Source organism: Myotis davidii, unplaced genomic scaffold (genome assembly GCF_000327345.1).
Source record: "Myotis davidii unplaced genomic scaffold, ASM32734v1 scaffold309, whole genome shotgun sequence".
Taxonomy (NCBI): domain Eukaryota; kingdom Metazoa; phylum Chordata; class Mammalia; order Chiroptera; family Vespertilionidae; genus Myotis; species Myotis davidii.
Genome location: NW_006383013.1, coordinates 5,954,437 through 5,969,145, shown reverse-complemented (window position 1 = coordinate 5,969,145; position 14,709 = coordinate 5,954,437). Strand labels below are relative to the sequence as shown.

Here is a 14,709-nt window from a genome sequence, read left to right as displayed (position 1 = left end):
TAAAGGCCAAGTGTGGGTGGTCGGTTGCACTGCTTTGTTCATAAGCCCAGCCACTCTCAGTGCTGACATCCCCAGTAGGCAAAGTAACACATAGGGAACTTTGTAAACTATAACCTTGGCACATACAGTCATCTGTCATTCATCATTCTTCCCATGAGGATATGAACTCCATACTACTAATTAATGGGGATGCTTATAGATGAATTAGAGTACTTAAAATTTGGGGTGAGACCAATATAGGACACTAGGAAGATTTGACCATATTGACAAAAAAGCCCACCATTCCCTAGATTCTCCTCAAGATCCACCTGTGCTGTGGGTGATTTCAAACCCATTGGATTCTTAACAGGTATTAGCTAGAGCAAGCTTTTTCAACCTTGGCACTATTTGCATTTGGGTCCAATATCTATTGTAGAGATGGTCACATGCATTGTAGGATATTTAGCACATCCCTACTAAGTAGATGCCAGTAGACTCCTCCATCCCAAGTTGTAGCATCCAGAAATGTTTCCAGACACTGCCAGATGGCACTTCAAGGGCAAAATTGACCCCCATGGGGAACATTGACCGAAAAGGAATCCATTGATATTCAAATGTACATGCCAATTCAGTTTAGAAAAAAAATAGCTAAAGGCTCTTCAGGCTCTTTTATATTCTTACAAACTTCAGTATGTATGAATGAATATTCATTACACTGTATCTATTTACTCATTACAGCCAAATATAATATTTCTAAGAAGTTGCTGCCTCCTGAATGAAATCGAATAGAACACTCAGTGGATATAATGACTGTTCATTTCTATAGTCCTCCCTAGCATGCTTAAAATGAGCACCCCACTTTCTCAATCCCCAGAAAACTGAACACTGTTATGCCACATTATTGATACCCTTACTGTGAAGAGGGAATCCTGTGGCTTTATAGCACCTTACCTTTGGTTTTTATAGATTGGCATTAGGGACTCTAGTAGGGACCTTGTTGTTTCATATAGCAAAATTTAAGTTTGCTGAATCATCTCCCAGCATTCCCAGTAGTCTCCCATACACTCCAGCATCTCTCCATCACTTACAGGGGTGCTGCCAACTTAAACAGAAATACGGGGTTTAGACAACAATAGCAAATAATAACAACTACTCATTATTGAGCCACTCACACGAAATTGCCCTGTTTGTAGGTGTTGCACACTTTATATGCATTATCTCATATAATCTTCACAGCAACCCTATTGGGTTGGTACCATTCCCACCCCCACCCCCCTTTTACCATTGAAGAAAGCAGGGTTTTAGAATAATTAAATGGTATTTGAACCAGAATTAAAACCTCAATATACCTTGCTTACATTTGCAGGTGATTTGTAAGTGAGGCCAACACTTAGCAAAATGAGAAATAAGTTTTGCAGATAGATAGTGCAAGTATAGGAAAGGGCCAGAAAGTGTATTATATGATGACGGTGTTCCACATTAGTAAACATTGTAAAACATTGATTCATTTCAGTGATGAATATGTAGACTGTCACCATATGTAACATGTGCCTGAAATAGTGCAGCAATCTAACAAAACTCATATAAATATCACATTTTTTTGTAGTCGTTAGAGATGGAAATGTGGGAGAACAGTTTTGCCATTTGCAGATACCAATGATCATTTGCTTACATGTTTCTTATGAAAACAATTTATTTAAAAAGACTGGGAGGGGAGGCAGCTTCAAAAAAAGCATGAACTCCTATGAGCAGTGAGAAAGTTGTTAATCATTTCTGGGCTTCATGGCTAATCAGAAGAGCTACCTCAGGTTAGTCACAGGCATTCTAAAGAAAACACTTCATTTATAAGAGGCATTGGGATTCTTTCTATCAAGAGAGAACGTGACCATAATATATTATTTCAACAGCTATTAACTTCCTACATGTTTTTCTAGAACAGAGTTCAGAGAAAGGCACGTTGCAGGGACTGAATTTCTTGGTTCTACTGAAAACTTATTCACATATTGTCTTTCACTCTCAACAGTAGAGTTGAGTAGTTACAACCGAAACTGTATGGCTCAAAATGTCCAATATATTTACTCTCTGACCCTCTATAGAAAATGCTTCCCAACTCTTTGTCTAGAGAAAGGGGAAATTACCAATCTGGTCTTTCTTCCTTTGCATGTATATAAAACATTTCCTTTCCTTTATTTACCAATCAAATAAATACTTCTCATGTTCTTAGGAAAATCACAATATTTGTCTAGTCATTCAACAAACATTCATTGTTAGTTGTGTGCCAGGAACTTACTAGATGCATGGGCCTCACATCATTAAAAGAAATAGACAAAGATCCCTGCCTTCTTGAAGCTTCCATTCTAAATGAAGAATATTCATGTTTGTTGTCATTGTTGTTTTTTAAAATACATCATTCAACAAACATTGCGTTTCTACTGTACATAGGCACTCTGCAAGGGCTAAAGAGAATGGTATAATAAGAAAAATAATTACCAATCCTTAGGAATCCAAAGCCTCCACACACACAACTGTTGTGTAAAGGAGAAAGGGATAAAAGCTGTTATGGAGACTTTAATAGACTGAAATGGGAGTTCAGAGAAAAAAAGAAAGATACCCATAGTCTTTTGAAAAAATGGTTTATGATGACAAAGTACAGGAAAGTATTTGATGCTCATCTCTTTGGAAGAGAGTGGCTATTAGCATTACAGTTGTACAACTCTGACTGCATTATTATTGACAGTTAAATAACTGTTGGAATAGAGAACCATGTTGGCAACTGGCTTCTTATGTTGTTGTTAATGTAGGAAGGGGGCGAGACGTCCACTATGACCACACTGCTAGTGGAGGGAATGGTTAGCAGGAAGTAACTCAGGTTCTTTTACAATCCAGCCTAGAGCCATCTCCTGCAATTTGCTCTCGTGGCAATCACCAGAACAAGAACTATCAGATTTCTAGAAATCCATCGAGATTTTAAGCAGGAGCGACGTGCACAGTTGCTGAGAGCATAATGTAATATTGTACTAAGTTGACCAAGTAACTGGACCAAGTCTGTTCTAAAAATTTATATTTAGAATTTAATTCAAAGCTGAATCTGGCATATTTTCTTTATCTTTGTAGAGACAGCAGAGGCATTTCATGGCCTCTCTTTCATCAGGCCTAATTGGGTTTCTATCGGACAGTTTTCTTCCTTGCTGTCCCAGCTGTTTCAGATAGAACAGAATGTTCGAAAGTCAGCCAATGGCATAGCATTGCTAATCTGAATTCACAGAGGAGTGTGGTTTTGTTCAAGAAATCCCTGTTTGCTACCTGCATTTTTTGCTCTCTACACATACTCAATATATGGTTTTAATTAGCAGTGGGTTTTTTAGTGAAATCACAGAAGGCATGTATTGTTCCCATCCTTCCTCCTCCTAAAAGGAAATTCATGATTTTCAATTTTTAGTGGAAGGGTCAGTATGTAACTTCTTTTTAAGGAAGCAGATGTTTTATAGGATAAGATGAGGTGGGTGAAGAAGTGTTGATAATGTCTTTCAGCACAGTTTATGAAAGCAGAGCTGGCTGAAGCCCTTTGTCATATTTGTTCGGAGTAAGAGTCCGTATGGTATTCAGTACGGTTTTGCTCCTGGGAGCCAGTTCTCCTTCCTTGAATCTCTTCCTGATTTGTTTATACTTTGCTTAAAGCAATTAATGGCAGTTAGATCTTCTCTCTTAGGTCAGCTATTTCTGTACATACCTTAAATCTTTTACAATAGTAGCTTCTAAAGCATGCTATGCATTAACTCCTGATGCAAATCAAGATTATAGGTGATTTTTATTTAATGACTATTAAAATATATCACTAGTGTATTTTTCTGGTAATTTTACAAAAATTTCTTGGTAATAATACTGTTAACTATGGGGGAATTTGAGGGAGAGTTAACCACATCATGCCCCGATGATCTCATTTATAACCACCTCTCTCCATACTTCAACAAGAAATCATATATAAACTGCTGTGCAAATATAGCTCTATGCTTCCACCAATCTTAGCCAGTTTGCCATTCTTTAAGCCTCTCTTATATAGAGATTTAAGGTGCAAGGCTAATTAATCTGTAAGTTAACATAAAAGAAAATAGTAAGTATAACTATAGTTGAATACTGAAATTTTGGAAATGTGGGATTGTACGACTTTTGAGGGCAGATACTGTCTGCCTCATCTTTGACTCCAGAATACACAGCAAACACATACATGTTAAATTGTGAGTACATATCTTTCTCTAGCTTCAGCCTTTCTAGAATTCTAACAGAAATTTAATTTCACACATATGAAACCTGGCAGGCAATCAAATCATGCTAAGTCTGAAGAGATTTTTGTTCTTTTGAAGTGATCAAGGCTAACTTGCCAGCCATAATATTTAACTAGTTGATTTCATTTTGCTCCTTTAGAAGTTAAACAAAAGGTTGCCAAATGGATTGGGATTTTTCTTTATTATAAAATCTGAAAATAGCAATGGATCAAACGTGTTTATTTAGGAATCAATATGGGTACTTAGATGAGCACATTAATCTTTTAACCTGCTTGAGCCCCACTCTACTAAACCCAGTTCCCTTAACAAGCTTTCAGCCATCCCCGTGATTTACTCAGGAGCAATAGAAAGGAAAGATCGTGAAGAAATTCATCTATAAAGATCCATTTTAAATAATCTCAAATTCAAAATTCTACATACTAAAACCATAAAGAATACTAAGTAAATATCTTAGTGGTTTTTATTAAACATGCTTGAATAATGTTCATGAAAACAATCGTTGTTTTCTTTAAAATAGTCACTTTAAGAGAATAAATACTAAGTCCAATGAGGCACCATCGTTAAAACATCTTTGCCTTTGTTAGTTAAGTAAGTGGCAAACTCTTTTGAGTGTCATTGTTTATGGCAAATTTGTATCCACTGTGAGTAGATTAGATTTGGCCTCTGAAAAACTAAAGTAAGACAGAGCCAAATCTGAAGTAGGTTACAAAAAAAAAAGACTGAATAGATCCTTTTCATTAGTGAGTGGTTGGGAATATTAAATTTTATGCAATAAAGTATCAACTGGACAAAGGTAAATTTATCAGATGGTCTGATCTAGCACAGTGTTGTCATGAGTCTGTTCACCCGTGGATGACTGTGGCTTTGGGTTGATAGTACTTGTGTTGTGCATTGGGATTTCCTGTGGTAAAGATCATGTGAATGGTTAGAAGTGCTGACTGTTTAGTGGTTCTGTTCAGATAGGCTGGAATCATAAAGTGTTCGTGCCAAGAGGACTTAGAGATGATCTGACCCAGCACCCTCATTTTTTACATGCAGAAACTGAGAATATGAGAGCAGCAGTCTCCTATGTTCCAACTTCCACCGAGGCAAACTTTCATTTCTGTACTTTAGATAATAAATGACCCTTTGTGGCCATTTTTTTAGTTCCTTAATGCAAATAGCACTGTGCTAAAGTGTGGACAATTGGGATGGGTGAATGAATAGATAGAGACAATAACAGCATCACCCTCATGGAGGTTAACAGCTAAAGTAGGAGCCTTGCAGACTGAGATGTGGAGGACAGGCTTTACATAAACTGTCTCCCCAGCTTTACCTTTCAAACAGGAATAAAACCTACGGAGGAAGAGGTTAGGCATTTTTAAGCACCAATGGAGGATGGGGAATAAAGAATGGGTGCGAGTTGGAGGGATAGTGCATTGTTAATGTGGAGACGAGTTCTGGAAAACATTCCTGCCACAGGCTCAGAAACACATAAGTGTTTTTTCCTTCTCTCCAGGGGAAGGGTTGGATAAATTAAAATTTAAAAAAATTAAATGTATCATTTGTCTTATAAACTTTGAACTTATAATATTCCGGAGAGAAAAATACTTGGTGGGCGTCATTAAATATTAATCATTACAGATCAGTTTAGCAAAGACATTTTAGTCAGGTTGGAACAGCTTTTAAGAAACCAATTACAATGTGGGTTATGAAAGAGAAGTGGAAGAAACCCAGGGAAAATATTAGAAAATGCAAGTCCCTGCACCCAGTGGAATTTTTGCAGGGAATTCTGGCTAACTAACTTGTTGAGACTTAAGACAGCAATAAAAATAAGTCCTTGTGCTAAGGATATAAGAATTGGTAAAAAGCAAAAGCTAAGATTACTAAAATTGCAAAAACATCTTCCTTTTTAACAAATACTTTCTTTTTAATATTTAAGTATTTGATTAAAAGGTAGGTAGGAATTACAAAAAAATCATCTTATGGTCACCTTGTAAAATTTACTTATATAGAAATTCCACAAATTAAACATCAGTATATAATTGGAGGACATGAAGGTATTTTTTTAATCTTCTAGTATGTTGATTATTGAAAAGATTATGAAATTTTTTTCTTTTAGGGTGTTCTTTGAGGTTTCATTTCTTTAGTTGTATTTCATGGTAATATGGGGGATTCTGGCAGTCTTTTAAAGACTTATAAAATGTTGGAACTTAAGGATATGTCAGAGGTAAGCTTCCTCATTTTCTACATGAGAAAAAAAAATGTAAGTGGTTAAATAAGTCAACAATTTTAAAGGGAAGGGACAACAGTCCTAAATTGTGAGTGCCTATTAGCAGAGTGCCAAAATACATGAAGCAAAAACTGATAGAACTCTAAGGAAAAATAAACAAATTCATAATTATTGTTGGAGATTTCAGTATTCTTCTTTCACTCATTGATAAAACAATAGGCAGAAAATTAGTAAAGATTATAGAAGACTTGAACAACACTATCAACCAACAGACCTAACTGACATTTATACAATACTCCACCCAGCAACAGCTGACTACACATACTTAAGTGCACATCAGACATTCTCCAAAACAGACTATGTTCTGGGTGATAAAACAAGTCTCAATAAATTGAAGATGATTGAAATTATACAAAGCCTGTTGTCTAACCACAATGGAATGGAACTAGAAATCAATAACAGAAAGATATCTGGAAAATCTTCAAATATTTAGAAACCAAATAACATATTTCTAAATAACCCATGGCAGAACTCAAAAGAAAAATTAGAAAAAATTATATGAAAATAAAAGTATAGTTTATTAAAATTTGTGAGAGTTAGATAAACAGTGCTCAGAGGGAAAGTTATCACATTAAATGTGTATATTATAAAAGAAGAAAAGTCTCAAATAGGTAATCCAAATTTCCACCTTAAGAAGCTAGAAGATGAAGACAAATCAAATGTAAATTAAGTAAAAGGAAGAAAATAATAAAGAGCAGAGATCAATGAAATTATAAAAACAGGAAAAGAAGTGAAATAAAAACCAGGATTTTTGAAAAAGCAATAAAATTTAAAAACCTCTATCCAGATTGATTAGGAAAAAAAGAGAGAAGATAAAGTTTTCAATATTAGAGATGAAAGGCTATTACTAGAATTTCCATAGACATTAAAAGAATACTTAGGAAATACATAGGAACAACTCTGCCAATAAATTTGATAACTTAGACTAAATAGATACAAATAAACAGCCTAAAAAATATGTCACCCAGTAATTCTACTCCCAGAACACTATGCTAAATTAATACATTTAAAATGTGGACAAAGCTTTATGTACCAATATGTTTATCAAATGGTTATTTATAATAGAAGGAAGCTGAAATCACCTTAAATTTCCAACAATAGGTTAGTAAAATGAACAATGATTAACCATAATGATAATGATGACAGAGAAAATTCCCATATATAATATTAAATGAAAAAGTATAGAAAAAAATTGTCAACAAATGGTGATCTCAATTATAAAGATATTTACAAATGAGAACTGGAAAAACTTTACCCTTACATTGGCTACTAGGTTTATTTTTAACTTGCTGGATTATTTATTTTCTTCATTTTTTTCCTGTATTTTCCAAGTGTTCTAAATATGAAATATCAGTGTCCTATTTTAACTGTCATATGCCACAAAACTGGTTTTATAATTTAAAATAGAAAGTATTCTATTTCTGTGAACAGAAAAGATATAATCTGTGCTTTGAATCCAGTTGATTTTGCTTTAGAAGTTTAAGCCCATGCCTTTTGGGAAGAATGAGCAGGGCTTGAATATCTGTGTGTGCCTCAGCCTTCCTCTGGTAGACACACCGCGAGGCTGTCTTTGCACCGTCTGTTTCATTCAGCCCCAACCTGAATCTCCACTTCATTCCTCTCATGGCCTTTTTTCAGTCCAGGTGTCTGTGTTTCCTTAAGTTTTCCTTTCTCTTATTGGCTCACAGTCATTAAAGCATCTTTTACCAGGAAACCATTTCTTACGCTTTTCTCTTTCATGCCTCATATAAACACCATGACTGACTGGAGATTTCTAGCATTGGTTGAGAACTAACTCTTCTTTCTGTTTGTGCATCTTCCAGCTCCTCCCAGGCCTTTAGTACTTCACATCCGACTGTAAGAGCCAGGTCCATTGCCCGGCCTCTAGCTGCCCACTGTCAGCTCATTCTACAGTAGCTGTTGAAATACATTTGGACACAATGTATGTCCTTTCCTTTCCAAAAGTCCTGTAGTGAATGACTTCCAGTTTCTTATGAAATCCCTGTAACTAGTCAAAACTATAAATCATTTGGTTGAAAACCTAAGGGCCTTCATCTTAAATAGACCTGAACTCCCTTTTGGTACATGAAGGCTAATGTACTTGAACCATCTGAGGATGATGTCCATTGTTAAATCTTCGAGTAAATGGGCCTTTTACAAATGTAAATGAACATGTTCTTTGTGGCCTTTCATTTTCATTTGCTTAATACTTATGTGGTAAAGATATAAAATATAAACTTGGCACTTGGTATAGAGAATAACAACTAATTCATCGGATTGTCATGTTACATGAGGCTCTGCTGTTTGTGGTGGCTATGTTTTGAGGAATTTGGGGCCCCTAACCCGCAGTTGTCTCATCTAGAATCTTTAGCAATATCCTTGATCCCTTCCTCTCCCTTGACCCCACAGTTATCCTCAGTTACAGTCTTTTAGCTGGTTTTCTCAGACCAAAACCTGTGCCACTCCAATCTGTTCTTCCTAAAGAGATCAGAGTAATCTTTGTGAAATATAAATTAAGGCATGCCATTCCTCTCCTGAAAACCCTGGGCCGACTTTCTGATTTATGTAAGAAAAACCTCCCAAATCCAAACCCCACCTCTCGATCTCATTGTAACCACTTTCTTCAGCTTTAGTGGTCCTAAGCCACGGGGCCTTCCTTCAGTTCTTCAGAAACAACAAACTCTCAGCTCAGCACCTTCACACGTGTCTGAAGCATCATTCCCTCACCTCTATCTTCTGCTCCCCTTACCTCCAACTCTCCTACCACCCACCCATAAGTTTTCATCTAGCTGATTTATTGATTTATACTCAGCATTCAAAAATTGCTTTAAATATCACTGCCCAAAGGAGGTTTCAAATCTAAATTTAGTTCTTATTATTATTTCCTATTCTTCTTCTTAGAACACTTATAGTTTTTCATTTTATTGTTATTTATTTAGATTATTTGTTTAATGCCTTTTTCTTCTGCAAGCTAGAAAATTGCATGACCGCATACCTCATTTTGTTCATTATTTGACCAGCACATAATAAGTGTTCATTATTGTTGAATGAATGAGTGAAAGAAAGAAAAAAATTAATTGTGTAAATAATTAAAAAAAACACTCAAGAGAAAAAAGTTGCAACTTTACTATCACAGAAAAGTATGAAAGCATCTATTTTAAGTCTAATTAGTAAAATTATTTGAGTTATCATTCCCATTTTTAATGAAGGTTTTGGGGAAAGGACACATTTATATATTCCATGAGAGAGGGACCTCTTTTGTGTTCATTTTTATTTAGGTATTAAATATTTATTGAATGAGTAAGAGGTTTAATATAATCATTATGGAAAGGAGTCTAGCTCAATGTATTTAAAGCATCAAATTGTTTTTACTGACCCAGATTTCCACCTAAGAATTTGTCATAAGGAATATCACAAATATGGAAAAGGTCATATATTTAAAGATGTTTCCACCGTGTTATTTATAGGAGGAAAAATTTGGAAGCCACCTAAATGCCCAGTAAAGCATGCTGTACTAGCTAAGTATAGTGTATCCACTAGATAGTATCCGAGTAACCTACATGCTAAAGGTTAAGATAATAGGATGACTTCAGAAATGTTTACAGTATGAAGGCAAATAAATGATCACAGTTTTATAACACTGTTTACAAATCCTACCCACAGGGAAAAAAGACTGGAAAGAAATATGTCATGCTGTGAATGACTCAGGTCATTTCCTTCTCTCTCTCTCTCTTTTTTTTTTTGTACATGCACAGGTTTTATTTTTTACAATAGTTATAATTATATGTATAACGTAGCTTGTATATTGAGGTTCAGTTTCACATTTAGAATTTTTAAATGAATACCTATTCTTGTATTTTGTAACCAGTGAACTGAAATGCTGTGCTGTCTTATCTAGGATGACCGAACCTTCGCCGAAAGTGCCCATGCTCATGGGCTAGATCACTCATCTTCTTGGCAGGACCACAGTCGCTTTCTGTCTGCTCCACGGTTTTCACACTCGGCCTGTAAGTAAGAAGTCCTGTACTGCTTTTAAATTGGATTTAAGAAAATGCAACTCATGGGAAGATTAAAATGTAAGGCCAATACATGATAATAATATTCATGTTATGTGTTTGAAAAAACTTTCATTACGAATCGTACAAATAATGCCCCTTGAGTACACTTACAATATCACCCAATTTACTACAAATACATATGGGATCCCCCTTTTATAGACCTTACCCTTATCAGAAAAACTTAAATCATCCAAGGTAATAATCTTAATTAAGCAAATTTTGTATGTGTGGAGATCATTGGTAACTGTGGATGAATGGGTAAAGGAAGTTAGAGGGTATTACAATACAATTCAAATCACCAAAGAGTGGAAAATCTTTGCATAGAACTATTCAGAAATATATAATCTTTTGCGAAGAATGAGGTTATTAATGTGATTACAGGCTAGATTTCATTCTGTGAATACACTGTAAATGTTGATAGTACATCATCCATACCAACAAGGTGTAGGGTTTCTTGAACCAGGATACCATCTCCCACCACCCACCCCTCCCCTTCTTCAAGTTTCAGCTTATATGTAATGTCCTTAAAGAAGCCTTCGGAAGTTACAGTTTTAAGTATGGTTTCTGTTATGAGTGCCCACAATGCATTCTGATTTTTCTTTAAAACCCTTCTCAGAATAATTATGAAGTTATTTGTTGTTTGAGTGACTTATTTTTTTTTATTGATTCCTCTGTTAACTGAAGATTGAACGCATGATGAAAGGTATGATGTGTGTTCTGTTCATCACTGTTTCTTCAGCATCCTGCATAGTATTGGGCACATAGTGAATACTCAATTAATATTAAATAAATGAGTATAGGAATTTTTTTTAAGTCTACTTTTATCCAAACCACTAGGACTCAAATGTTATTTAATGGATTCTTATTTAAATAATCATTTAGCTCTTCAGTTTACCATGGGCATAGAGTTTGTACATAAAATCTTGAAAACCCTCTTATTTTAAAAAATCTAGGTTACTATAAAATAAAATACCAAAATAAACCACAAGGAAGTAGGTCAAATCCAAAAGTGATAATTCTCATTTTTGCTGATTTATATTTATGGATTCATTGAATAAATATTTTTTAGTTTCTGATAATGTTTTGGTTTTCATTATATCATGATTATTTTATTCCAAGAGCTAAGCATTTTCTCTTCCCTGTCTTAACCATTTACCAAGTGACTTTATATATCTGCATAAACCCTCTGCTATTCTAATATGGCAGCCACTCTTTAATATGGATTGTTATCTCAAGTTGGTTATAATACCTTAGGATCTGATATACAGAGGCCAAATTTCTTATTTTTCATACTAAGAAATGGAAAAATTTCCTCAGGGCTGTGTGATATATATGAACATGGAAGAGGAGGGTGGGCAAAACACCATCAAACATTCCATCCCATCCATCAAGGTATTCACATGCTTGGCCTGGAGATAAACAGCACCGTGACCAAGTCATTGCTCCACGGCCGTTTAATTCTGCCATTGTGACCTTCATAAGGCGCCCAAGAAAGGCACCTAGAAGGAAGTGGTTAGAAGACATTAGGGGGAGGAAAGCATCACGACTTTTAGAATTTTTTTTTAATATTATGACAGGCAGTGAGAGAAACTGTTTTTAGCTTTCTACTCAGTAGCATTTCATGACCAGCTGTGGTCATTTCTCTAAGATATATTATAATCCTCATAGGCAGCCATTCGTTTCCATATAAATTATCTCACTTACATGGAACTACAGTTAAATAAGAGTAGGAAGAAAATATCACTGAGAACATAATTAGTGTTAAAAGTGTATATTATTGCCTATACTGTAAAATCTGACTGAAAATTTACCTTCAAAAGTAAACCTCTTGTCCTAGTTGTTGTGGTTCAGTTTATTGGGCGTCATCCTGTGCACCAAAAGGTTGCCAGTTCAGTTTTCATTCAGGGCACATGCCTGGGTTTCCAGCATGATCCCCAGTTGGGGGTGTGCAGGAGACAACCAATATATGTTTCTCTCTAACATCGATGTGCCTCTCTCTCTCTCTCTCTCTCTCTCTCTCTCTCCTTCCTCTCTCTCTAAAAGGCAATAAAAATCTTTTGAAAAATGTAGTAAGCTTCTTTATTAATTTAATTAATTGATAAATGATGTATTTTATTAAAACACTAGAGGCCCGATGCACAAAAATTCATGCAAGAATGGGCCTTCCTGCCCCCAGCTTCTGGCACCGGCTTCCCTCCAGCACCTGGGACCCGGGCTGGCTTCCCTCGGGCCACCCTCAGGCCGCCCGCTGGCACCCGGGACCGGCTGGCTTCCCTCCACCCTGGCTTCATCAGGAAGGACGTCCGGAATGATGTCTGGAAGGCATCCAGTCTAATTAGCATATAACCCTTTTATTATTATAGATAGCCTATGTTTTACTCTTATTATTGACAAATTTATTTTATGATTTTTCTCACATATCTACCTAAATATTTTGAAGGATACTTTAGAAAATTTATTCATAGGCACCTTATTGTTAAACATTTTATGTTATGGAATTAAACTTATTCCTAGAAATCACATTTATTCTTATTTGATTTTCTAATGAAGCTTGAGGTGTCTATGTTTTTTCATAATGTGGTATCTTAGAAGTAGATTAGGATCACCCTGAATACTTCATTTTTGTAGCACAAACCATTTCATCTTATTCATAGAAATTGTTCTGTCATTTTTCTTTAACCTCCATTTAAACTTCTAAAATTACACAGGAGAGATGTCAACACCAACAAAAAAACCAGCACCTACTGTAAATTCATAATCCAAGGGACAAAGCTGTCTTTAAAAGTATTAATGCCCTCAGATCTGAGAGGAAATATTTTATCCATTAAAAACAAGAGCAAGATGCAAAGAAAAAGGAACACAGGATAAAAGGTCTCAGAAATTTAAAATATGTTAAATTAGAAAGATGAAAAATGAAGTTGAGAAAAATCACGAAGAGTAGCAGGAAAAAAATATGGCACAATAGGAAGGAAAAGATAAGATATTTACAAATTCAGTTCAAGAGGGAGAATACCTGATTAGCCAGAGTGTTGGGATGAGAGAATAAGGAAAACAGAAGAAAGGCTGGAAGTGGGGGGTTAAAAAGGCCCACCCACAGGAACCTGGTAAACTGTGGTCATCCTGAGGCTCCCCTCACCTTCTTTCTATGTTGATGCCCATGGGCCTCAGATCCTGGGCCTTTCTCTGCTCATTTCAAAAAGGGAGGTGAATGTTTTGCTTTTGTGTTCCTGAAAATGGATTTCTTCCCCCTCATTCTGGTGAAACTTTGGCTGGCTATAAAATTTTATGTTGAAAACCACTCCTTCTGAAGTCATTGCACAATTATCTTCCAAAATCCAGTGTTGCTGTTGAAAACTTTATGTCTTTACTATTTTGACTCCTACTCCTTAGAAGTGATCTTTTCCATCACCACTAACTCCCCATGCAGCCCGAGGAACTTCTAGGACCTTTAACCCCACCAGGTTTCATGATGATAAGCCTCCCTGTGGGTCTTGCCTTACTCCCTTTACAAGCTATTTGCAGGCTGAGCCCTTTTAATCTGGACACTCATGTTCTTCAGTTCTTTCATATTTGCTTCACTTGAGAACCTCAGAAAAAAACTACTCATAGAAATATGGCAAATCTAATTGAGTTATTAGAAACAATTACAGGTGGTCATAGAGAAAGAGCAAATAAAAATAAAAACAAAAACATGGGTCAATTACTAATTCCAGAGGGAAAAGAATGAGCAAGAAAAGAAGCATTTTCATAGCATACCTATTAGGTTGTGTGAGCCATATTTACATAGTCATAGTATAATATAAATACTCACTATTGACATAACTCGAAGTTCAGATGTAACTATATAGGGAGGATGGGATGAAGAGAAGTGGATGGGTGTGGATAAGTCTAAAAATGATAAATAAAAAAATAGCCATATAAGCTTTTATTTACAAGAATTGAAGTAAATACAGAAAATAAAGCTAAAAGAGTTGATTATGGTTGACCCTTGGGATCAGGATTGTGGGATTGGGAGGGGTGGGGCAAAAGACTGCAGTCTTTGTATGTAGCCTTTTGGTGCTCTTTGATATGTGTATGTGTGCTAAAAAGGAATCTCATACTAGCAAGTGTTTGATTA

General features: G+C 35.6%; 1 protein-coding gene across 5 annotated transcripts in view; it reads left to right on the top strand.

Moving 5' to 3' along the window:
• CEP128 (centrosomal protein 128kDa) overlaps positions 1 to 14,709 on the top strand; it is a 397,477-nt gene that overhangs the window by 378,388 nt on the left and 4,380 nt on the right. For all 5 annotated transcript variants that reach the window (XM_015558069.1, XM_015558067.1, XM_015558065.1 and 2 more), the window contains one exon: positions 10,433 to 10,541. In XM_015558069.1, the coding sequence (XP_015413555.1) occupies positions 10,433 to 10,541 (109 nt within the window). The remainder of the gene's footprint in view (positions 1 to 10,432; positions 10,542 to 14,709) is intronic.